This window comes from Gorilla gorilla, chromosome 11 (genome assembly GCF_029281585.2).
Source record: "Gorilla gorilla gorilla isolate KB3781 chromosome 11, NHGRI_mGorGor1-v2.1_pri, whole genome shotgun sequence".
Taxonomy (NCBI): Eukaryota; Metazoa; Chordata; class Mammalia; order Primates; family Hominidae; genus Gorilla; species Gorilla gorilla.
Window position 1 is genome coordinate 60,565,436 of NC_073235.2, and position 24,442 is coordinate 60,589,877.

General features: G+C 38.6%; 1 protein-coding gene across 4 annotated transcripts in view; it reads left to right on the plus strand.

Moving 5' to 3' along the window:
* The window catches only part of UPP2 (uridine phosphorylase 2), a 261,689-nt gene that overhangs the window by 206,691 nt on the left and 30,556 nt on the right, over nucleotides 1–24,442 (plus strand). Inside the window, exon 1 of one of the 4 annotated variants that reach the window (XM_004032675.5) lies at nucleotides 20,984–21,234. The exons of 2 other annotated variants lie outside the window; for them this stretch is intronic. In XM_004032675.5, coding sequence (XP_004032723.4) covers nucleotides 21,173–21,234 — 62 coding nt within the window. In that variant the 5' untranslated portion in view covers nucleotides 20,984–21,172. Of the gene's footprint in view, nucleotides 1–20,983; nucleotides 21,235–24,442 lie in introns of those variants that run through there. One more of the 4 variants, XM_063694855.1, reaches the window with a different exon arrangement.

Here is a 24,442-nt window from a genome sequence, read left to right on the forward strand (position 1 = left end):
ATATTTTCAAATAAAATCTAATGTTAAAAAATGAAGTGTGTCATGCCTGTGTACTCTTCTAAATGTTGATTTAATGTTGTTACATCTCAAATGACTTACAGACATAAGAATCAAGTGTTACCAGGAAAATAAAGAATGGATACAGTCTCATAAATTAAATCACAGAATATAGAGGAATTGTATGAAATGATGATTTTGGAAAAACAGGACCATAAGTCCAAACACTGCTTATGTCAAGTTTTACTGCTTAACAAAGATAGAGGATATTTCTAATGCTTAACAAAAATTAAGGTCACTTTAAAGAAAAGCTTGTGCCCTGGACCATATTTTTTGTATTGCACTATGTTCTTATTTTGCTTGAGGACTAGGTCAGTTAAAACATTTTTTTTCTATTGAAGGGAATGTAAATTAGTAGTCATTATGGAGAATAGCATGATAGTTCCTCAAAAAACTAAAAATAGATCTACCAAATGATGCAGCAATCTCACTGTGAAGTATATATCCAAAAGAAAGAAAATCAGTATACCAAAGAGATAGCTGCACTCCCATGTTTATTGCAGCACTGTTCATAATAGCCAAGATTTGGAAGCAATCTAAGTGTCGATCAGTGGTTGAATAGATAAAGGAAATGTGGTCATATACACCATAAAATAATATTCGGCCATAAAAAGAATGAAATCCTGTCATTTGCAACAACATGGATGGAACTGGAGCACATTAATAAGCCAGACACAGAAAGATAAACTTCACATGTTTTCACTTATTTTGGGGAGCTAAAAATTAAAAAAATTGAACTCATGGAGATAGAGAGTAGAATGATGTTACCAGAGGCTAAAAGGGGTAGTGGGGAGGGGGGAAAAGTAAAGATGACTAATAGATGTAAAAATATAGGTAGATAAAATTAATATGATCTAGTATTTTTTATATTTATTTTTATTTCAATAGGTTTTTGGGGAACAGGTGCTGTTTGGTTACATGAATAATTTTTTTTTTTTTGAGACAGAGTCTCACTCTGTCATCCAAGCTGGAGTGCAGTGGCTCTATCTTGGCTCACTGCAACCTCCACCTCCTGGGTTCAAGCAATTCTCCTCCTTCAGCCTCTTCCTAAGTAGCTGGGATACAGGTGCCCATTACCATGCCCAGGTAATTTTTGTATTTGTAGTATAGATGGGTTTCACCACGTTAGCCAGGCTGGTCTCGAACTCCTGACCTCAAGTAATCTGCCTGCCTTGGCCTCCCAAAGTGCTGGGATTACAGGCATGAGCCACTATACCCAGTCTGGTTACATGAATAAGTTATTTAATGGTGATTTGTGAGATTTGGGTGCACCTAACTCCAGAGCAGTATACATTGTACCCAACGTGTAGCCTTTTATCGCTTACCACCTCCCACTCTTTCCCTAAGTCCCTAAAGTCCATTGTATGATTCTTAGGCCTTTGCATCCTTATAGCTTAGCTTCCACTTATGAATGAGAATATACAATGTGTGGTTTTCCATTCGTGAGTGCCTTCACTTAGAATAATGGTCTCCACCATATGCAGAAAACTGAAACTGGACCCCTTCCTTACACCTTATACAAAAATTAACTTAAGATGGATTAAAGACTTAAACGTAAGACCTAAAACCATAAAAACCCTAGAAGAAAACCTAAGCAATACCATTCATGACATGAGCATAGGCAAAGATTTCATGACTAAAACACCAAAAGCAATGGCAACAAAAGCCAAAATTGACAAAGGAGATTTAATTAAACTAAAGAGCTTCTACACAGCAAAAGAAACTATCACCAGAGTGAACAGGCAACCTACAGAATGGGAGAAAATTTTTGCAATCTACTCATCTGACAAAGGGCTAATATCCAGAATCTACAAGGAACTTAAACAAATTTACAGGAAAAAAACAACCCCATCAAAAAGTGGGTGAAGGATATGAACAGACATTTCTCAAAAGAAGACATTCATGCAGCCAACAAACATATGAAAGAAAGCTCATCATCACTGGTCATTAGAGAAATTCAAATCAAAACTACAATGAGATACCATCTCACACCAGTTAGAATGGCGATTATTAAAAAGTCAGGAAACAACAGATGCTGGAGAGGATGCAGAGAAACAGGAATGCTTTTACACTGTTGCTGTAAATTAGTTCAACCATTGTGGAAGACAGTGTGGCAATTCCTCAAGGATCTAGAATCAGAAATACCATTTGACCCAGCAATCCCATTACTGGGTATATACCCAAAGGATTATAAATCATTCTACTATAAAGACACATGCACACGTATGTTTATTGCGGCACTGTTCACAATAGCAAAGACTTGGAACCAACCTAAATGTCCATCAATGATAGACTGGATAAAGAAAATTGGCATATATACGCCATGGAACACTATGCAGTCATTAAAAAAGATGATTTCATGTCCTTTGCAGGGACATGGATGAAGCTGGAAACCATCATTCTCAGCAAACTAACACAAGAACAGAAAACCAAACACCGCATGTTCTCACTCTTAAGTGGGAGTTGAACAGTGAGAACACATGGACACAGGGAGGGGAACATCACACACCAGGGCCCGTTGGGGGATGGGGGGTTAGGGGAGGGGTAGCATTAGGAGAAATACCTAATGTAGATGATGAGTTGATGGGTGCAGCAAACCACCATGGCATGTACATACCTATGAAACAAACCTGTAGGTTCTGTACATGTATCCCAGAACTTAAAGTATAATTTAAAAAAAATATAATTGTCTCCAATTCCATCTAGGTTGCTCTGAATACCATTATTTCATCCTTTTTATGGCTGAGTAGTATTCCATGGTGTATATATATATACATATATATATATATACACATATATAGACATATGTTTATGTCTGTTTATATATATGTTTTATATATATACATATATATACACATATATAGACATATGTTTATGTCTGTTTATATATATGTTTTATATATATATATATCTCACAAGTTCTTTATCTACGGTGATTGAGCGGCATTTGGGCTGGTTCCATATTTTTGCAATTGAGAATTTTGCTGCTATAAACGTGCATGTGTAGGTATCTTTTTCATATAATGACTTCTTTTCCTCTGAGTAGATATCCAGTAGTGGGATTGCTGGACCAAATAGTAGCTCTATTTTAGTTCTTTAAGGAATCTCCACACTGTTTTCCATGGTGGCTGTACTAGTTTACATTCTGACTAGCAGTATAAAAGTGCTCCCTTTTCACCACATCCATGCCAACATTTATTATTTTTTTAATTATGGCCATTCTTGCAGGAGTAAGCTCATATTGTATTGTGGTTTTGATTTCTATTTCCCTGATAATTAGTGATGTTGAACATTTTTTCTTATGTTTGTTTGCCATTTATATACCTTCTTGAATAGAATTGTCTATTCATGTCCTTAGCCCACTTTTTGATGGGATTTTTTTTTCTTGCTGATTTGAGTTCTTTATAGATTCAGGAAATTAGTCCTTTGTTGGATATATAAATTGCAAAGATTTTCTCCCATTCTGTAGGTTGTCTGTTTGCTGATTGTTTCTTTTGCTGTGCAGAAGCTTTTTCATTTAATTAAGTCCCATCTATTTATCTTTGTTTATGTTGCATTTGCTTTCGGGTTCTTGGTCATGAATTCTTTGCCTAAGCCAATATCGACAAAGGTTTTTCTGATGTTATCTTCTAGAATTTTTACAGTTTCAGGTTTCAGATTTAAGTATGTGATACACCTCTAGTTGACTTTTGAATAAGGCGAGAGATGAGGATCCAGTTTCATTCTCCTACATGTGGCTTGCCAATTATCCCTGCACAATTTTTTGAATAGGATATACTTTCCCCACTTTACGTTTTTGTTTGCTTTGTTGAAGATCAGTTTGGTGTAAGTATTTGGGTTTATTTCTGGGTTCTCTATTCTATTCCATTGGTCTATATGCCTATTTTTATACTAGTACCATGCTGTTTTGGTGACTATGGCCTTATAATATAGTTTGAAGATGGGTAATGTGATGCCTCCAGATTTGTTCTTTTTGCTTAGTCTTGCTTTGGCTATGCAGACTCTTTTTTGTTACATATGAATTTTAGAATTTTTTTCTAGTTCTGTGAAGAATGATGGTGGTATTTTGATGGGAATTGCAATAAGTTTGAAGATTGCTTTTGGCAGTTGGTTATTTTCACATTATTGATTCTACCCATTCATGAGCATGGGATATGTTTCCATTTGTTTGTTTTGTCTATGATTTTTTTCAGCAGTGTTTTGCAGTTTTCCTTGTAGAGGTCTTTCACCTTCTTGGTTATGTATATTCCTAAGTATTACATTATATTTTATTTTATTGCAACTATTGTAACAGGGATTCAGTTTTCAATTTCATTCTCAGCTTGGTTGCTGTTGGTGTATAGCAAAGCTACTGATTTTCATACATTAATTTTGTATCCTGAAACTTTGCTGAATTCATTTATCAGTTCTAGGAAGCTTTTTGGAGGAGTCTTTAGGGTTTTCTAGGTATACAATCATATCATCAGCAAACAGTGACAGTTTGACTTCCTGTTTACTGATTTGGATGCCCTTTATTTATTTGTCTTGTCTAATTTCTCTGGCTAGGACTTCTAGTACTATGTTGAATAGAAGTGGTGAGAGAGGGCATTCTTGTATTTTGCCAGTTCTCAGAGAGAATGCTTTCAGCTTTTCCCCTATCGGTATAATGTCGGCTGTGGGTTTGTCATAGATGGCTTTTATTACATTGAGGTATATCCCTTGTATGCTGGTTTTGCTGAGGGTTTTAATCATAAAGGGATGCTGGATTTTGTCAAATGCTTTTTCTGCATCTATTGAGATGATCATGTGATTTTTGTTTTTAATTCTGTTTATGTGGTGTATCACATTTATTGACTTACATATGTTAAACCATCCCCGCATCCCTGGTATGAAACCCACTTGTCATGCTGGATTATCTTTTTGATATGCTGTTAGATTCAGTTAATCTAGTATTTTATTGAGGATTTTTGTATCTTTGTACGTTCATCAGGGATATTGGTCTGTAGTTTTCTTTGTTATGTCCTTTCCTGGTTTTGGTATTAGGGTGATACTGGCTTCATTGAATGATTTGGGGAGGATTCCCTTTTTCTCTATCTTGTGGAATAGTGTCAACAGGATTGGCACGAATTCTTCTTTGAATGTCTGATAGAATTCAGGTGTGAATCCATCTGATCCTGGACTTACTTTTCTTGGCATTTTTAATTACCATTTATCTCTCACTGCTTATTATTGTTCTGTTCAGAGTTTCTACTTATTCCTGGTTTAATCTGGGAGGGTTATATATTTCTAGTTTCTCCTGTATGTTTTCTAATTTATACACATAAAAGTGTTCATAGTAGCCTTGAATAATCTTTTGTACTTCTGTGGTATTGGTTGTAGTATCTCCCATTTTGTTTCTAATTGAACTTATTTGGATATTCTCTCTTCTTTTCTTGTTTAATCTCACTAGTGATCTATCAATTTTATTTATCTTTTCAAAGAACCAGCTTTTTGTTTAATTTATCTTTTGTATTTTTTTTGTTTCAATTTCATTTAGTTCTGCTCTGATCATTGTTATTTCTTTTCTTCTGCTGGGTTTGGGTTTGGTTTGTTCTTGTTTCTACAGTTCCTTGTGGTGTGACCTTAGATTGTCTATTTGCGGTCTTTCAGATGTTTTGATGTTGATATTTAAGGCTATGAACTTTCTTCTTATCACCACCTTTGCTGTATCCCAGAGGTTTTGATAGGTTGTGTCACTATTATCATTCAGTTCAAAGAATTTTTTAATTTCCATCTTGATTTCATTGTTGACCCAGTGATCATTCAGGAGCAGGTTATTTAATTTGCAGGTATTTGCATGGTTTTGAAGGTTCCTTTTTGAGTTGATATCCAATTTTATTACACTGTGGTCTGAAAGAGTATTGATATAATTTTGGTTTTCTTAAATTTATTGAGACTTGTTTTGTGGCCTATCATATGATCTATCTTAAAGAATGCTCCATGTGCTGAGGAATAGAATGTATATTCTGCAGTTGTTGGGTAGAATGTTCTGTAAATATCTGTTAAGTCCGTTTGTTCTAAATTATAGTTTAAATCCATTCTTTGTTGACTTTCTGTCATGATGATGTGTCTATTGCTGTTAGTGGAGTATTAAAGTCCCCCACTATTAATATGTTGCCATCTATATTATTTCTTAGGTCTAACAGTAATTGTTTTATAAATTTGGGCATTCCACTGTTAGGTGCATATATGTTTAGGATTGTGATATTTTTCTGTTTAACAAGTCCTTTTATCATTATATAATGTCCCTCTTTGGCATTTTTAACTACTGTTGCTTTAAAGTTTGTTTTGTCTGATATAAGAATAGCTACTCCTGCTCATTTTTGATGCTCATTTGCATGGAATATCTTTTTCCACCCCTTTACCTTAAGTTTATGTGAGTCCTTATGTGTTAGGTGAGTCTCTTGAAGACAGCAGATCCTTGGTTGGTGAATTCTCCATTCTCCCATTCTTTGTCTTTTAAGTGGAGCATTTTGACCATTTACATTCAATTTTAGTATTGAGATGTGAGGTACTAAATTCATCACGCTGTTTGTTGCCTGAATACCTTTTTTTGTTTTTCATTGTGCTTTTGTTATATAGATCCTGTGAGATTTATGCTTTAATGAGGTTCTATTTTGGTGCTTTTTGAGTATTTGTTTCAAGATTTAGAGCTCCTTTTAGCAGTTCTTATAGAGCTGGCTTGGGAGTGGCAAATTCTCTCAGACTTTGTTTGCCTGAAAAAGACCATCTTTCCTTCATTTATGTTTAGTTTCTCTGGATCCAAAATTCTTGGCTGATAATTGTTTTGTTCAAGGAGATAGGTCTCCAGTCCCTTCTAGCTTGTAGGATTTCTGCTAAGAAACCTGCTGTTAATCTGATAGAGTTTCCTTTTTAGGCTACCTGATGTTTTTGCCTGACAGCTCTTAAGATTCTTTCCTTCATCTTGACTTTAGAAAACCTGATGACTATGCTGAGGTGATAGTCTTTTTGCAATAAATTTCCCGAATGTTCTTTGAGGTTCTTGTTTTTGGAGTCTAGATCACTTACAAGGCCTGGGAAGTGTTCTGTAATTATTCTCTCAAATATGTTTTCCAAACTTTTAGATTTCTCTTCTTCCTTGGGAACACCAATTATTCCTAGGTTCTGCCATTTAACACAATCCCATACTTCTTGGAGGCATTATTCATTTTTTAAAATTCTTTCTTCCTCTTCTTTGTTGGATTGAGTTAATTTGAAAGCCTTGTCTTCGAGCTCTGAAGTTCTTTATTCTACTTGCTTGATTCTATTGCTGAGACTTTCCAGTGTATTTTGCATTTCTCTAAGTGTGTCCTTTATTTCCAGAAGTTGTGATTGTTTTTTATTTATGCTATTTATTTCACTGAAGCTTTTTCCCTTCATACATCATTTTTTAAATTTTATTAAGTTTGACTTCACCTTTCTCTGGCACCTCCTTGATTAGCTTAATAGTTGACTTTCTGAATTCTTTTTCTGGCAATTCAGAGATTTCCTCTTGGTTTGGATCCATTGCTGGTGAGCCAGTGTGATCTTTTAGGGGTGTTAAAGAACCTTGTTTGTCATATTACTAGAATTTTTTTTCTGGTTCCTTCTCATATGGGTGGACTATGTCAGAGGGAAGATCTTGGGCTCAAGGGCTGCTGTTCAGATTCTTTTGTCCCATGGGGTGCTCCCTTGATGTGTTGCTCTCCCCCTTCCTCTAGGGATGTGGCTTCCTAGAGCTGAACTGCAGTGATTGTAATTTCTCTTCTGGATCTAGCCACCCATTGGAACTACTGGACTCTGGGCTGGTACTGGCGAGTGTCCGCACAGAGTCCTGTGATGTGAACCGTCTTCAAGTCTCCCTGCCATAGATAACAGTATCTGCTCTGGTGGAGGTGGCAGGGGAGTGAAGTGGACTCTGTGAGGGTCCCTGGTTGTAGTTTGGCTTATTGTGCTAGTTTCATGTTGGTTGGCCTCCAGCCAGGGGGTGGTGCTTTCAAGAGAGCATTAGCTGTGATAGTGTAGGGAGGATCAGGGAGTGGGCAGGGCCATAGAGCTCTGAAGAGATTATGTCCTTTGTCTTTGGCTACCAGAGCGGGTAGAGAAAGACCATCAGGTGGGGGCAGGGTTAGGTGTGTCTGAGCTCTGAGTCTCCTTGTGGGGTCTTGCAGTGGCTGCTGGGGGGATGGGGGTGTGGTTCTCAGGCCAGTGGAGTTACATTCCCAGGGGGATTATGGTTGCCTTTGTGCATCATGTAGGTTGCCAGGAGAGTGGGGGAAAGTTGTTAGTTACAGGCCTCACCTGGCTTCTCTGCAGCCTGAATGACTGGGCTCACTCCCACCGTGCCCCCTTGACAGCACTGAGTTTGTTTCCAGGCAGTGGGTAAGCAGGGCTGAGAACTTGCCCCAGGCTACCAGCCTCCTCGTTTAGAAAGCAAGCAGGGCTTTCAGATTTTGCACCTCCCTGCCTGCTGCAGTTTCTGTGCTGTGTCTGCACTCCCGATTCAACCACCCCCCACCCCAACTTCTGTCCAGGAAACTTTGCATTCGGTTGAAATTGTTACAAAGTTCAGCTGGAAGTTTCCTTCTCTCTGGTCATTTCCCAGTTCCTCTGGCAGCCCTCCCCAAGGATCCCTGTGAGACAAAGTCAGAAATGGCATCCCTGGAGAATGAAAGTGCTCACAGGGTTCTTCTCGCTGCTGCTTCTACCCCTGTATTTCACTTGACTCTCTAAATTCATCTCAGCTCCACGTAAGGTCAAATCCTTCTCCTGTGATCTGGGATCTGGACCTTCAGGTTTCCCAGTAAGGGTGTATGTTTGGGGGCAGAATATCCCCCTTTCACATTTTGGGCACTCACAGTTTTTTGGGTATATCCTGGGGCCTGCAGCAGCACTTAACTTCCTTCAAAGGGTCTGTGGACTCTCTTGGCTGTTTCTGCAGTAGTTCTTGAAGCAAAAGTTCATGATGTTAGTCTCCACATGCTGCTCTGTCCATCCGAGTGGGAGCTGCAAATTAGTCCTGCCTCCTATCCTCCATTTTCCCCAAGATCTAGTATTTGATAGTATAACTGAGTGACTACAGTCAACAATCATTTATTATATATTTAAAAATAACTAAAATGGTGGAATTGGAATGTTCCTAACACAAATAAATAAATTCTTGAGGTGATGGATACCTTAATTACTCTGGTGTGATTATTACACATTGTGTGCCTGTATTAAAACATCAAATGTAGGCCGGGCACGGTGGCTCACTCCTGTAATCCCAGCACTTTGGGAGGCCGAGGCGGGCGGATCACGAGGTCAGGGATCTAGACCATCCTGGCTAACACGGTGAAACCCTGTCTCTACTAAAAATACAAAAAATTAGCCAGGCGTGGTGGTGGGCACCTGTAGTCGCAGCTACTCGGGAGGCTGAGGCAGGAGAATGGCGTGAACCCGGGAGGCGGAGCTTGCAGTGAGCCGAGATGGTGCCACTGCACTCCAGCCTGGGTGACAGAGTGAGACTCCGTCTCAAAAAAACCCAAAAAACCCAAAAAAACAAACAAACAAATCAAATGTATCTAAGTATATACATCTATTATTTACCCATAGTAATTGAAAATAAATTTAAAAAATTTTCATTTCTAATTTTTTGCAATATTATTTTTGCTTGTTAAACAAAGCATCTGCCAGCAGCACGGCACACTGACCCACATGGACAACTTTCCTAACAGACATAAAAGGAGTATTGTCTAAAGGCTAGCATGGGTTAGCTTTAAGGAATAAAAGAGATAACCCCCAAGTTTTAGAAATGAAGAATGTAAGCTCATGAGCTGATGCCATTGAGGCCCAGAGAGGATCAAACTTTGAATAGGCCCCCGTGCCAAGGTGCTGGGATTCTGCAGGATGTATACACAGGGTCCTGGTTTGTAGGTGACCGTTGAACCTGAAACTTCCACATTAAGCCAAAACTGGGAAACTCTGTACCTTCAGTGAAAGAGGGTTAACATCCCAATGACTGTCTTGAAATGCAAAGAAAGTTTGTCTCTGTGGCACATGGGTACAAAAACAGTCTCCAGTGAGAAACTGAAGTAACGCGTCACTTGTGTTTGTAGAATGACAGTTTATGCTACCTACATGGTACCAAAATCCTTAAAATCAGACATTAATGTCAAACTGGTCCTAGACTGTGGACACACTTGTAGCCTCTAGCAGAAGCAAATACAAAACTGCTGCCTGGGGATGCTTTCAAATATTTCTGTGTACTGGATTCCCATGGTAAAATAGATATGGACTACAAAATTGAAATTATAGGTAAAATGAGGAAACACTAATGAGAGAAATCAGCTGTAATGGGAAGATTAGCACTTCAAGAACTTCAGATAGATTAACAACCTGAAAGAAATTATAAAATATCTATGTTTAAAATGATTACATAGACAAAAGATGAAACAGAAATATGTAGAAAAAATAGGATACGGTTTTTAAATATAGGTTAATTTGAAAAAGTAATAATTAGCTTACCTACAAATGAAAAAGTTTAGTAAATGAAAAATCTCAATGCATGGTATATTTGTTACCCTGTTGCCACAATAATGCTATTGCCATAGGTCCTGAAAGGCACACAGCAAGCATTTCCTACTCATGTGCCTGGGGTCAGCTGGGCTGGCAAAGTGACTGTGCTGATCTTCATGGGCTTGCTCACTTCTGGGGCTCAGCTGGCTGTTGGATGATCTAGGCTGGCCCTCACTGGGGTGTCGAGGTGCCTGGGCTCCGTTTTACATGCTTCTCTTCCTCCAGCAGACTACCCTGGGCATGTTAGTATGACAATGGGGAAGTGCAAAGGCATGAACAACTGGCACACTGTCAGTTCTGACTCATTTTCTTGATCAAAATAATGGCATGATCGAGTCCATGGTCAAGGAGCAGTCAATGTTACCTAGTTTATGGTGAGAAGGCATTGCATAGTTATATGGAATAGGGTGTAGATACAGGGTGGAGTAAATAATTGAGGACATTACTGCAACTAACCACAGATAGGTTAAGAGTGGTCAAGCACACCCAGAGAGTGTGTGAAGAAGAAAGATCTGAGAAAATTTCTCATTTTATTGCAGAGAGACAAATTGAATGTATAAAAGGGAAGTTAATACATTAGGAGGACAAACTGAGGTGGCCTAACATACATCTAAGAGGGGTGCCAGAAGAAGATAACATATTCAGGAAGAAATAGTGAGAATTTCCTAAAATTGATAACAGACAGGTTTTTTCATAATTTGGAAGCACAGTGAGCCAGGAGAATAATTTATTTTCTAAAAAAGTCACACCTGAACACATTTTAATAAAACTTCAGGATATAAAGAGAAAATCTAGATGCAACCAGAAAGAAGAGACAGATTACTTACTCAAACACAAGCAGATGAAAACAAACTTTTCATCAGCAACAATGGGTACCAGAAGATAATGAATAAACATCCTATGAGTGCTGAGGGAAAATCACTGGCAATCTGGAATTCTAGACCATGCTAAATAGTCACTCAAAAATGAGGATAAAACAAAGATAGTTTTCAGCTCAAAGCCCATGCTGAAGAACTATTATATAATGTACTTTAGAAAGAAAGAAACCCAGAAGGAAGGAGATCTGAGAAAAAATTGTGATCAAAGACATTGGCAGACATGGATAATGTAAATTATTATTAACTATCAACAAAGCGGTAACCATAAGACTAAAAGGGAGGAAGGGATGAAAACAAGATAGATTAAGTTACTTTATACCAAAATGTGAAGTAGTAATTAGAGTTAAATTGTTCCAAGTTGCTTGTGTTATGCAGAAGAGTATAGGTATTAATTAGCTTTGAATTGTATTAAGTTAAGTATGCTTGTTGAAATGTAAGGGTAACTATTGAAAGAATAGAAATAAAACATATAACTTCCAAAATAACAGAGGGAAATGGGGTCTGCAAAGAATCATGTAATCATTTTTTTTTCTCACTTTGCCACCCAGGCTGGAGTGCAGTGGCGTGATCTCGGCTCACTGCAACCTCCGCCTCCTGGGTTCAAGTGATTCTCGTGCCTCAGCCTCCCCAGTAGTAGGGACTACAGGTGCACGCCATCATGACTGGCTAATTCTTGTATTTTTAGTAGAAATGGGGTTTCACCACATTGGCTAGGCTGGTCTCAAACTCCTGACGTCAAGTAATCTGTCCACCTCAGCCTCCCAAAGTGCTGGGATTACAGGCGTGAGCCATTGCGCCCAGCACAGAGAACTTAATCATTCTATAGAATGTAGGAAGGAGGTAAAACACACACACACACACACACACACACACACACACACACACACACACACACACACACACACAATTAGAAACAAAATAAGAAGAAAGGAGTAAAAATATATCAGGAATCACAGTATTTGTAAATGTATTAAATATAGATAAAAGACAACTTTTTGAAAATCCATTGATGTATTGTTTACCTGATACACTCCTAAAACATAATGACATGGAAAGTTTGGAAGTAAAGGACAATATATATAACCAACAAAGGATCAGTATTCATCATATATAAAAATCTCCTACAAATTAGTAAGACAAAAATAAAATACCCAAAAGAAAAAATGGGCAAAGAATGGAGAAGAAAGCTGAAAGACCGCCAAACATATATAAAGGCGTTTAATCTCACTAGTAATCAGGGAAATGAAATAAAGCAAAGAGATACCATTTTACAGTCATCACATTAACAAAAGAATTATAAGGCTAACAACATCAGATTTATTGGCAACAATATGGGGAAATGGGGTTTATTATACACTGTTGACAAAAGTGTAACTTGGTAAAACTATTTGGTAGGGCAATGTAATACTATCTAGTAAAACTGAATACATGCAAACATATTATTACCACACATTAGAGAAACTCTTATGTGCATACACAAGAAGATACCCATAAGGATGTTTACAGGAAAAAATTGGAAGCAACATAAAAAAGCCAGTTTTAAAAAAAAATATAGTATATGTTACATTTATATATATATGCCATATATTATATATACATATGATTCTTATATATACATATCGACCATATATATACATACACCATATACATACACACACGCACACACCTTAAACCTGCTCATGTAGTTATTAAGTACATACTTATAAGTACGAGTTTTAACATGTACCCCAAAACATACCTACCAACTCTTCACCTTTAGGACAGTGATTACCTTCAGGAAGAAAGTGAAGGTAATCTAAAGTAAGGAAGGTGACAGGGCTTTAATGAAATCTTTCTTTTAACAAAAAATCTGTTAAATATGGCAAAATATAACAATTGTTAAATTTGGGTAGTAACTACACAGGCATCTAATATATCTGTACCTTTATGTTAAAAATGTTTTAAAATTAAGAATTTTAAATATAGTAACTAACATGAAGTAGTCACAAAGACCTAACAATCACCACAGCAACAGTATTTTCTGTTTAGTTACTTTAAATAAAAAACCAAGTAAAGTGTTCAAAAGAATAACATTTTTGAAAAGTCATGACATGCCTAAGGTGAAGCATTTACAGAAATGTCAATGTGACCATGATTATACAACCAAGGTTTTCTACTTCTTTAGAAAAAAAATTAATGGTTAACTCAATATATTGCACTTAGTAATGTTAAGAGAGTTCCATAAAACATGCCGTTCTCTTTCACTCAGCTAAACCTAAATTAGAATCAGTCAGCTTTGAAATTTCATGACGTTGGGGGCCTAGAATTCACCACCTCCACAATGTATTAGCATTATTTTCCCATCTGAGCCCTCTTGGGCAGCAGCAGTAATAATCTGTGGTGTGTGTTAGAGGTTAGGACTGAACCTTCCTTGAGTTCCCAGGAAGATCACCCCCTCTCCCTTCAGTGTGGGGTTTGTCAAACTCACAGAGCTTCCTCCAGCTGTGGAGGCTGATTTCCCAATGTACTTCATGATCTGGTTAAGCGCTTTCATCAGGTGCTGAAAGACAAACACGGGCTTTAATCTCCAAGGCTTGAAGTCACCAGAATGGCCAGTCACAGGCAGTGAGGAAGCCAGGCTAGGAGACCAGCAGAAACAGAGCCTCTCAGCCCTCATGCCCTTTAACTAATATTTCAGGGACAGCTCAGGGGCAGACAGAAATTGCTCCAGACAGGGTGGTGAGTTGGGCCCTGCTATTTGGGTAAAATCATAGGGAAGTGATGAGCCTGAGATGAGTTAATCGTAAAGTGTGTGAGAGAGACATTTTAAGGGTCAATTTAAAATTTGGCAATGAGATGACTTTAAAATCAGCTTTAGGACTGCGCCATCATTTTGATGGGGCCATCTTGTTCATCAGCATTCACAGAACACACAGCTGCTATGGTTTAACTGTGCCCTCTTTTCCTATAAATGAGTTAAATCAACAACCTGATGACTAGCAGGGTAAAATGTGGCAGAGAGATGTTCCTTACATCCCAGTCCTACTTCACCTTCAACACCCAGATCAAATTCCCTTCTCCTGTTGATGCCATTCTCCTTGGACTCTGTCTTCTTTAATGGACTCCACCATGTACCAGAAGCGAAGTAGAAAGAGTTTTCATGGTTTTGTGGCTGCACAGATCTAGATCTGAACTCCAATCTCCATTTACTCACTATAGGATCTCAGGCATTTCATTTAACCTCTCTAGGCTTCCATTTCCTCATCTGAAAATTGGGGAAATAATAATACCTATCTCACAGACATGTTGTGAGGATGAAATGAGATACGGCGTCGAACTGTTTAGTCCAAAGCCTGGCCTGGAGTAATGCTATTAGCCACTGTTGTTACTGACATTCTTCCTGCTTTTTTTCATTATTTTTCCTTATCCTTCAGATTTCTATTCTGAGTTGAATGTGGTTATTTCGAGCTTAGACAAAAGCTTTTACATTTTATTCCCTACTGGTATTGATTTAAAATGTGCTTTATTTCCAATGAAATAGCTTTTCTTGAATTTTTGTTAGACACGTGGTGCCTCATATTTTCTCAAACATCATTAAGAACAGAAACATCCTAAAAATTGAAGTCAAGTACATGCAGAAGTCAAGGGTTTTTCAGTCTTAAGGCCCTCTGTTGACCAAGCCACTAGAGGCACTGATGACCTTTGCTGGCTGTTCAGAGTTTTCTGTTGATTCTGAGGCTCTGGTGTTGGCTTAAGGTCAGCCATTAGAAAACAGTGAATTTACGCTTTGGTCACACTGTGGGAGTCAGGCTCGTGATAAGAAAGGCCACCAGAAAAGCCAGGGAAATTGTAAGTAAAGTTCTTCTCATTTGGATGTTGCCAGAAAAAACAGGCTGCGAACAAAGACCATTATTAAAAAATAATAAAATAGTGGGCCAGGTGCGGTGGCTCACGCCTGTAATCCCAGCACTTTGGGAGGCCAAGGCAGGCAGATTACCTGAGGTCAGGAGTTCGAGACCAGCCTGGCCAACATGGTGAAACCCCGTCTCTACTAAAAATACAAAAATTAGCTGGGCGTGGTGGCACACGCCTGTTAATCCCAGCTACTGAGGAGGCTGAGGCAGGAGAATTGCTTGAGCCTGGGAAGTGGAGGTTGCGGTGAACTGAGATTGCACCACTGCACTCCAGCCTAGCTGACAGAGCAAGACTCTGTCTCAAAAATAAATAAATAAATAAATAAATAAATAAATAAATAAATAAATATAATAAACAATAAGTGGCCATCAATAGGAGAATGGATAAATTGCTGTAATGTCATATAACAGATCACTATATGGTAATCTGCTGAATTAGACCTATGCCTAACAATAATTTGATATCATTGCATATATAATATTAAATTTTTGAAAACAAAGTTGTAAAGGAAGGTAGAGTGGGATAGTATTAAGGTAAAATTTTTAAACAGAAGAACCAAACCTATTTTTTTATAATCTATACTTCAACTTATAAAACACATGAACCAGAAGTATACTTCCCAACTTTAGGGTTATGTTTACTTATCTGGGGAGCAAGGGAAGGAAATGAGATTGGATAAATCTTCAACTGTACATGGATTAATTTTAATGTTTTCAAATTAATATTGTCTGGTAGAAAAGAACATGTTAAATTTTTCTGAATACTTTGTAATATATATTAAATATTTTATAGTTTTAAAAACATGATAAAAAATATGAACCAAAAAAAATAAAATAAAGTAAGTCATTACTCATCTTCGAGCATTAACAAACTTAGCACATAGTAGGTGCTTAATAATCACTTACTGCATGATAAGTATGACACTTCTTATGTGGCGTTTCCATTTACCTGGAGACAGACCCTTTCTGGAATGGTTGACAATAGTCAAGTCCTCCTTACTCAAACCCCTACAAAAGCCTATAAATAAATGTTCACGCAATTTGAAACTTGTTATTTTCTTAACTTTAATCATTGTCCAAAGAGAAATTCCTGGTTTCTCTCTCTATATATATATATAGAGAGAGAGTGTGTATATAATTCTGGCAAAAAATAAATTTCGTCAATCAAGAAATTTTCCTCAGGCAAATTTCAACTTTATAAAGATTCCAGATGTCAATGCCTTGTGGGTCCTGGAAAATATGTCATTGTTTTGTATTTCTAAATCTCATACACAATTATTAAAACTTTTACAACATAACCACATCTCCTGAGACTGGAAACAGGAGCTTTCAGTCCTTTGCAAGGATTAGGGGATGCTGCAATCCTCCCCAGGGCCTCAGCATGGGTCAGCCTCCACTACACTAACCCTCGGGGGAAGGTATCTGTGCAAACATTCAGCTGCCATCCCTCTGCCTGGCCCTGCCTAGAACAGCAGTGCATTTTGACAGAATTGTGGAGGGAAACACCCTCCAAAAAAGAGCAAAACAAACACCATAGGGTTGTAGCATTTGTCCTAGGGATATAATTCTTGCTTATAATTATAATATAGTACTTTGAAACCTAATACTAATCTCTTTTTTTCTTTTCTGTATACATGGCCTTTTTCATAGTGCACACTCCCATCTATCTGCTGGGGAATGGGAGTTAGAGTAGGAAATTAGAATTCTTTCAATAGCAATTATGAGTCCCTAATAAGGCAATGTGAGGAAAAATAAAGATTTTAGATATGTTTATACTGTCATTAACACAAAAAAACCTAGGTCTGGACTTGAACACGGAGATTGCTAGAAACCAGAGAGAACTCAGGATAGGATATAAGGGAAATTCACATAAGACAGAGAGAAAAAGTACAAAGAGGGTCTCCTCTTTTAATTATGAGAGTGAGAGGGCAGAAGAAATGGTGCAAGAGGCAGGCCAAGGTCTGCGGTGACCACCCACCCTTGGGGGTGAAAATAAAGGAGGAGGGTGCTATCCCTATCCAACTAGGCATAGGCCAGCCTGAGAACACTGGAGCCAGAGGCCTGCATCCTTCGAGGCAGCCTAAGAAAGGCTGTGATTCTCTAGGAGAATCGCCATATTTAGCTTAGGCCTGCATCCAAGATTGTGAGGGGGAGGGCCAGCATAATGCTCCCTTAGGGCCAGATGGGGCCAGCTGCATCTCAGTGAGCCCATTCAAGGACCCATAGACTACACCTACGTAGCCACAGGTCCCTCATGAGAAAACAGCAGACAATGCCTGAGCTGCAACATCACATAGAGCCAAGGGATAATACAAGGAACTGAGCACATGGATCCAGGAGCCCTTCTCTTCCTCCTTGCTCATCCCCACCATTCCATTTTGTACGTGTCACCTCAGATGGGAGCAGTGGACACAAGAAAGAAATTGGATGAACGCATATCTAAAAGAAAATAAATCATCTAAATGAGACTATTTAAACCAAAGACAGAGATGCTGTTAATTGGCAAGTTTAAAAACACTGTCCTCTGCTCTATCTTCCAGGAGGGTGGGTATACTGAGAAAGACTGGATAGCTAATAGAAAATACTGTACATTTTCTTTGCACATATGTGTAATAATGTTAAACTATAACACATCTATACCATAAAAAATTGAACACTTTTAATAGCTCCCCTTTTATACAAAGGTTTTGAGGCACCTATAACCTATGTATTGGAAAATAAACACTCAAGGAGAGATCAAAAGATCTTTAATTAGTTTTAGTTATTTGTCACGAAGGAGAGAATGCTGAATTTACACTTAGTATATGTGTTTTAACATATAGAAGGTTAGTATGAGGAGTGTGGTAACTTGCGTTTTCTTTATTCATGGAATGTCAATATTTTTGTGGAAGAAAAGAAGCAAGAACTGTCTTTTTCATGCCTTTATCTTCAGCACTTCCTAGACTTCCTGGAGCATGGTGTATGCTCAGTTAATATTTATTGAATGAATAAATGAAAATATAAACTGCTTAGCCTCAGAATGGATAGCTTAGGACATTTTTGGAGCTCTCTCAAGCCATTGCTGGTGCTATGGGCTGAATGGAAGAGCCAGGGGAATCTGATGTGGCAGGAGGAAAGGGCTCTTGGTTACCCCATCCCCACTCTGAGACCCGCCAAAGAAGGAGGAGATGTGAGGACTTTGCTGTGCGTTGACACCCCTCCTCCCATAGGCTGTGAGGCTAGTGTGTGTGTGCATGTGTAAGGGGCAGTGTCTTCTGGGAAGGGGTGCCTGCTGCAGCCTCAGGTGAACCAATACAACCTTTGCTGATACCCCATGGAGAGACATCTAAGAATTGAGACTCTGGTCCCAGGGCTAGTCTAGCAGGCAGGGAAAGAGCACAAAAGCATGGTCTCAGGGAGGCCTAAATGCTATCCAGTTGTACATCAAGACTGTGCTTTCTTTTTCTAATATTAGAGGTTCAGGGACAAAATTAAGCCAGATAGAAAATTGTAATGGAATTGAGAATGTAATAGTGCCAGCATCATAAAGGAAGACGGTAGGAAGTGAAGTGTTTTGTCTCAGGCAAGACACCATGGAGCATGGATTTGGCAGATCTGATGCAAGACCCTCCTGATCACAAGGCTGGACTGAGTCATGGGCTGTGCCTGGCACACAGCCTTTGTTTGCAAATTACCCAGTGGCCGGGTCTGAGGTTGCCTTGTGCACTCCTGTGTGCATAATTTTTAAAAACGAAACCTTTTCCCCTGCTCTTCAGGTGACTGGCCTTTTGCAATACAGTCAATCAAAAAGCATTGCTGAGAAACAACCTACCATAAGAGCAGGATCGAGTCTTGAGAAGATTGAAAGGTGGGGAGAATAATTTAAGACTGCCCAGAAGGCATTAACTAGTATTCTACTTTCATCAACTTTTATAGATTCCACAAGATTATTCTGAACTTCATCCAAATGACAATTACTTGCCTTAATGTCTGACCGAGTTGTTACATGGGGTCCATAAATCTTAGATGGCATTACCTGGCACTGTTAGTGATCAAGATCACTGGTTGACTGAATCTGCACTGGAAACAGACATGTTAATCAACCTAGTTAATTCACTGTGGTAATTAATTACTGAACACTTATCTAATTAGCTAACACTTTTACCTCTCAAAGCCAGAGGTAAATGCCAGATTGAAATTGGTGGTTCTCCTCATTATACCTTAAAAATAAAATTGAGAGATATGGCATGGAATATCAAATAAAGGTGTGCTGGTGCCAGCAGTAGTGAGTGAGTATGTTGAGTCTCAAAACTGCCAGTGGTTCCTGGGAAGGAGCAGCAGGTAGACCAGCCTGAGATGAGTCAGGAGGTAAGAGACAGATGTATACAAGCTATCAACAAGAACTACTGTTCTAAGTTACAAAGGCAACACACATGTTAAAGACTATTTTGCCTCATCGTCATCACTACCTTTTCCAGGATAAGTGTCCTCAGGAATTTTTTGCTATCTGGGCACAGTTGCAAACGTCTAGTTGGTGGTAACAGTGGCAAGATTTAGGCTACATGGATTCCCCAATATAGAGTCCCCTATTCTTTTTCCTTCCTATTCTGTAAACTTTGCTGTCTGACCAAGATGGACCAAAGGAGGCCAGTGTGGCATTCAAAGAATTTGCCAAGAATGACTGTCACCAGGAAGAGGAGCATCTTCTAACATGGAGAACTCAGTTAGGATATGAGCACTTGATTCTTGACTGTGATGCACATTCTTGGAAAGAAATCCAAGCATATTAGGAGGTGTCTTGTATTTGCTGCTGTTTGGCATTTATAGACATTTTAGGTTCTGATTTGCCTGAAAGCCATGAGACTACGTTCTTGAAGCTCTCACCAGCATAGAACTTCAGCTGATTGCTATGGGAGTGAAGGGAAAAAAGATCAGGATGAAGTTGTCTAGTTTTCTAGATTTTTCCATCCCAAAAGTGAAAAGTGAGAAGCATTAGTGAAAGTAGTGAATTCATGCCTTTCTTGGCAGAGACTCCGTTTTCTGAAAATACTATGCTGTATTATTATTCCATGTGGATTAACCCCTGGTTCAATAAATTTTACCAATGGCCTACAGTTTAACTAAAGAAAGAGGCCCTGGGAAATAAGTTTTGTTTAATTATCAGTTCTTCTGTGTGAACTGGAATGAGCAAAGTTCAGATAAAGGGACATTCTGAGGTCCAGACTTTGGATGCTTTCCTAACTTGTGATGGCAAAGAATGAAAACAAGTTGGCGAGGGGCTGTATGGAGATGGGGAACTGAAATGCTTGAGAACTGGAAGTTCTCATATGTACTGGACACAGTTTTGAGAAGACCTGGTAGGTGTGTTATAGAAACCAAAAGAGGACTCGTATCCGTATACAGTTGTCTCAAAGCAAATAAGCCTGTTTGCAACATCAAACCTGTGTTGGGATCAAGCACAGATGTAAGGGAAAGTTCTCACCAATAGTTAACAAGCTAACCAACCTGGTCAAAGAGCTAGGATGCCACACCTTCAAAGGGGGCCTATCTTCTTGAGGAAGTGCTGCTCTGAGAGCTGGGCTGTAGTATAAAAGTCATGTCAGGGAGGACATTTTTTATTTGATAGGAAAATTTAAAATGCTAAAGGAAAAATTTTCTTAGCAATTTCACAGGAAAACCTAAGTTTTAAGAGAGGGTATCATTCTAAATGGGAACTGAACTATTATGACTAGATCTATAATTTAATAACAAGTCACAATATTTCTCCTTCTTGACATCAATTTAAGAGTGACTTTTCACATAGTAGAGAGAATGGCTTCAGTTATACCTGCCTCCAATAGTTCCATGAGATCTGACAGGAATACATATGTTGGGTGAGTAATTTTGATTTTGTAAATTTGTTTTGATCAGATGGATGCTCCTTGGATTTTGTATTAAATGATTAGATAATGGGCCTCTACAGTTAAGCAAATTTCTTAAATGTAGAGATTATATCACTGGATACAGCTCATAAAGCAATAAAAACAGTGGAAAATGTATTTTCAATGACATTTTTACTCCTTGGTTTTGGGGGTTAGGGTTTGGCTCATCTAAGAAAATAGGGCAAAATAAATTATAAAAAACATGCAAAAGTTTAGCCAACCTTCAGCAGTAAACAAATTCAAGGTTCAGCCTGGGACTCACTATAGAGTTCAGCCCTTAATTCTAAGACCATGGGCTGCAAGTGAGAAATAATTAAAAGGGCCTCCCAGTGCCTGAGGGAGGTTTAATTGTATTGCAGGATATTGTGGAGTGATTTCATATGCTTCGTGATGGACCTTACATAGAATTTACTTCTGAAATACCGTCTATGTGATTCATCTCATGGGTGGATATAAAATTGCCGAAGCTGTCTACAAATTTAGCTCCAGTTCCTGCCCCAGGTTAACAGAACACAACAGAGCATTAATCATCATGAGGCATAAGGAGATTTTGCTGGTTCCCTCTGATTTCCTGAGAGTTGTGTGAAATGTCTTGCTTAGAGCCTCCATTATGTTAGCATTTCAGAAAACCCTCCATTTGCCCATCCCAGACAGAGGTAGCCTCCTGCATGTTCCCTTCTTCAGGGAAGCCCAGGAGAAAGAGAAAAGGAAAAATTATGAAGATGAAGGTAATGGCAAATGGAAAGACTTCTTCTCAGCCAGCACTTTCTTTTGGTTACCAATATTTAATACTCATCATGTAGTGTAATTTGTCACGATTTACTAAAAAGACTATGTGTTAGGAAAAGGAAGAAGAGTTTGAAGATTCAACAACACATATAAACCTATTTAGTAAATATTATATATTTTGGAAAAATCAAATATTGCAAAAACTACATTCATATTGGGTAGAAATTTGGCATGAAATCCCAAACAAGTTTTTTCTCTGGTACTGATAAAGTGATCATCTTAGAAGTGCTTCTTGATGAGCCCAATGAAACAAGAAACTTCTATAGACAGTCCCTCAAATTTTCTGACTGAGAAATCATTAGACATTGGGGCAGGGCATCAAGGAAAACTAATCCTAATAAATTAATAGTATTATAATTAATACAAGTGAAAATAATTAATGGCTCTGCTGGTTGGAGAATTTCTCCTTGAAGATAGGAAGAGTGTGTATAGATGAGTGATTTTAAAAACACCAAAGCCCAGGTCTCCTTGACCAAGTCAATCCAAATTTCTAGAGACAGGGTCTAGGGATCAGTACTCTTTAAAGTGCCCCTTGTGGTTCTGATACGTAGCTAGAGTTTGGAATCACTAGGGTAGAGCAATAAGACTCTTTTATAGAGTAATGATTCATAGATTCAGTTGGGAATCCAAAGGAATATTTCCAGGTTGTGAAAGTAGTCTTGGCAGAGTGAAACAGAAAGTGTAATAGAATTTGGAAGAAAAAGTTGATGGCAGTGTTTGTCAAACTTTAATGTGCATGTGAATCACACAGAGTTTGTTAAAATGCAGATTTTGATTCAGCAGGTATGGGGTAGAATCTAAGACTTTGCATTCCTAATGAGCTCCCCAGATGTTCCTGATGCTGCTGGTTCACTGACCACACACTGTATAACAAGGGACTAGGGATAAATTCTTGCCTCACAAGAGAAGAAAGGAAATGTCCCTTTGCTTTGAGATTTTGAAGCTTGTTCTGTAGTAGTAATGTGTACTAACACCACGGAATACTTTATTTTTGAAACTAGGTATGTATGACCAAGTAACGAATTAAAAATCTATTACTCTTGATGTTTTTGAGAAGGAAATTAATAGTATTTTGTTCCACTTTCTGAACAGTTAAATTTAATTCAACAATAGAATTTGTTAAAACTTAGGGATTCAAGAAGGATATTTGAGATAGCTTGCATCAGGGATTCGCAGTCTTTCTAGAGGGATGGAAACTTAACTATATTACAATGTGAAATGCTATCTACCAGCATTAGCATGAAACAAATGCTTTGGGAACACAGTGAGAAAAAAATTAATACTGATCAAGGAGAGAAGATGCTTGGAAAAGCCTTCACGGAAGAGGTAATATTTGAATTGGACCATAAAGGAAAATTGGAATTTGATAGGTGAAAAGTGGAAGAAAGGGGGAAGGATGTTTGAAGGACAAAGGCCTGAAGCAGGGGTTCTCAACTTTGGCTTCACCAAAGATCATTTGAGATTTTAAAAATACTTAAAATCTTTAGATTTAAAATACAGAGTGTCTAAATTAATTAGTGCCTGGTCACCAGTGTTTTTTTGTTTTTGTTTTTTTTATAAAGCTCCCTGGTAATTTTAATGCAAACCAAAGTGAGAATCAATAAAGATACAGAAAGACACAAGGCCTGGTAAAATGTTTTGAGGTGTATGGAATGAAAGCCATGTGGAAAGGCTAGGCATGATAGCTCACACCTGTAATCTCAGCACTCTGGGAGGCTAAGGTGGGTGGATCGCTTGAGGTCAGAGGTTTGAGACCATCCTGGCCAACATGGTGAAACCCCATCTCTACTAAAAATACAAACATTAGCTGGGTATGGTGGCAGGCACCTGTAATCCTGGATACTCAGGAGGCTGAGGCAGGAGAATCGCTTGAACCGGGAGGCGGAGGTTGCAGTGAGCTGAGATTGGGCCACTGCACTCCAGCCTGGGTGACAGAGCGAAACTCTGAAAGGGAAGGGAAGGGAAGGGAAGGGAAGGGAAGGGAAAGGAGGGGAAGGGGAGGGGAGAGGAGGGGAGGGGAGGGGAGGGGAGGGGAGGGGAGGGGAGGGGAGGGGAGGGGAGGGGAGGGGGCAGGCATGTGGAGAGAAATGGAGGAACAAAGAACAAAGAAGTCTCAGACAGTTCTTGGCAAAGACGTCTTGACCCACTGTGGTGTGGGGGTAGATACCTTTTATCACTAACAACTCTAGTGGCATATGATTACTACCCAAATAACCAAAAGCTACAAATGATATGCTTCATAAATATGAACTAGATTGAATTAAGGTCATTCTTATAGCCGTCATCAGCTCACTGTCTTGAATTTCGTGGTATTTCACAAAGAAAAGGGAGGAAGGATTGGTGTTCTAGCTAGCACTGCCGTGATGGGGGT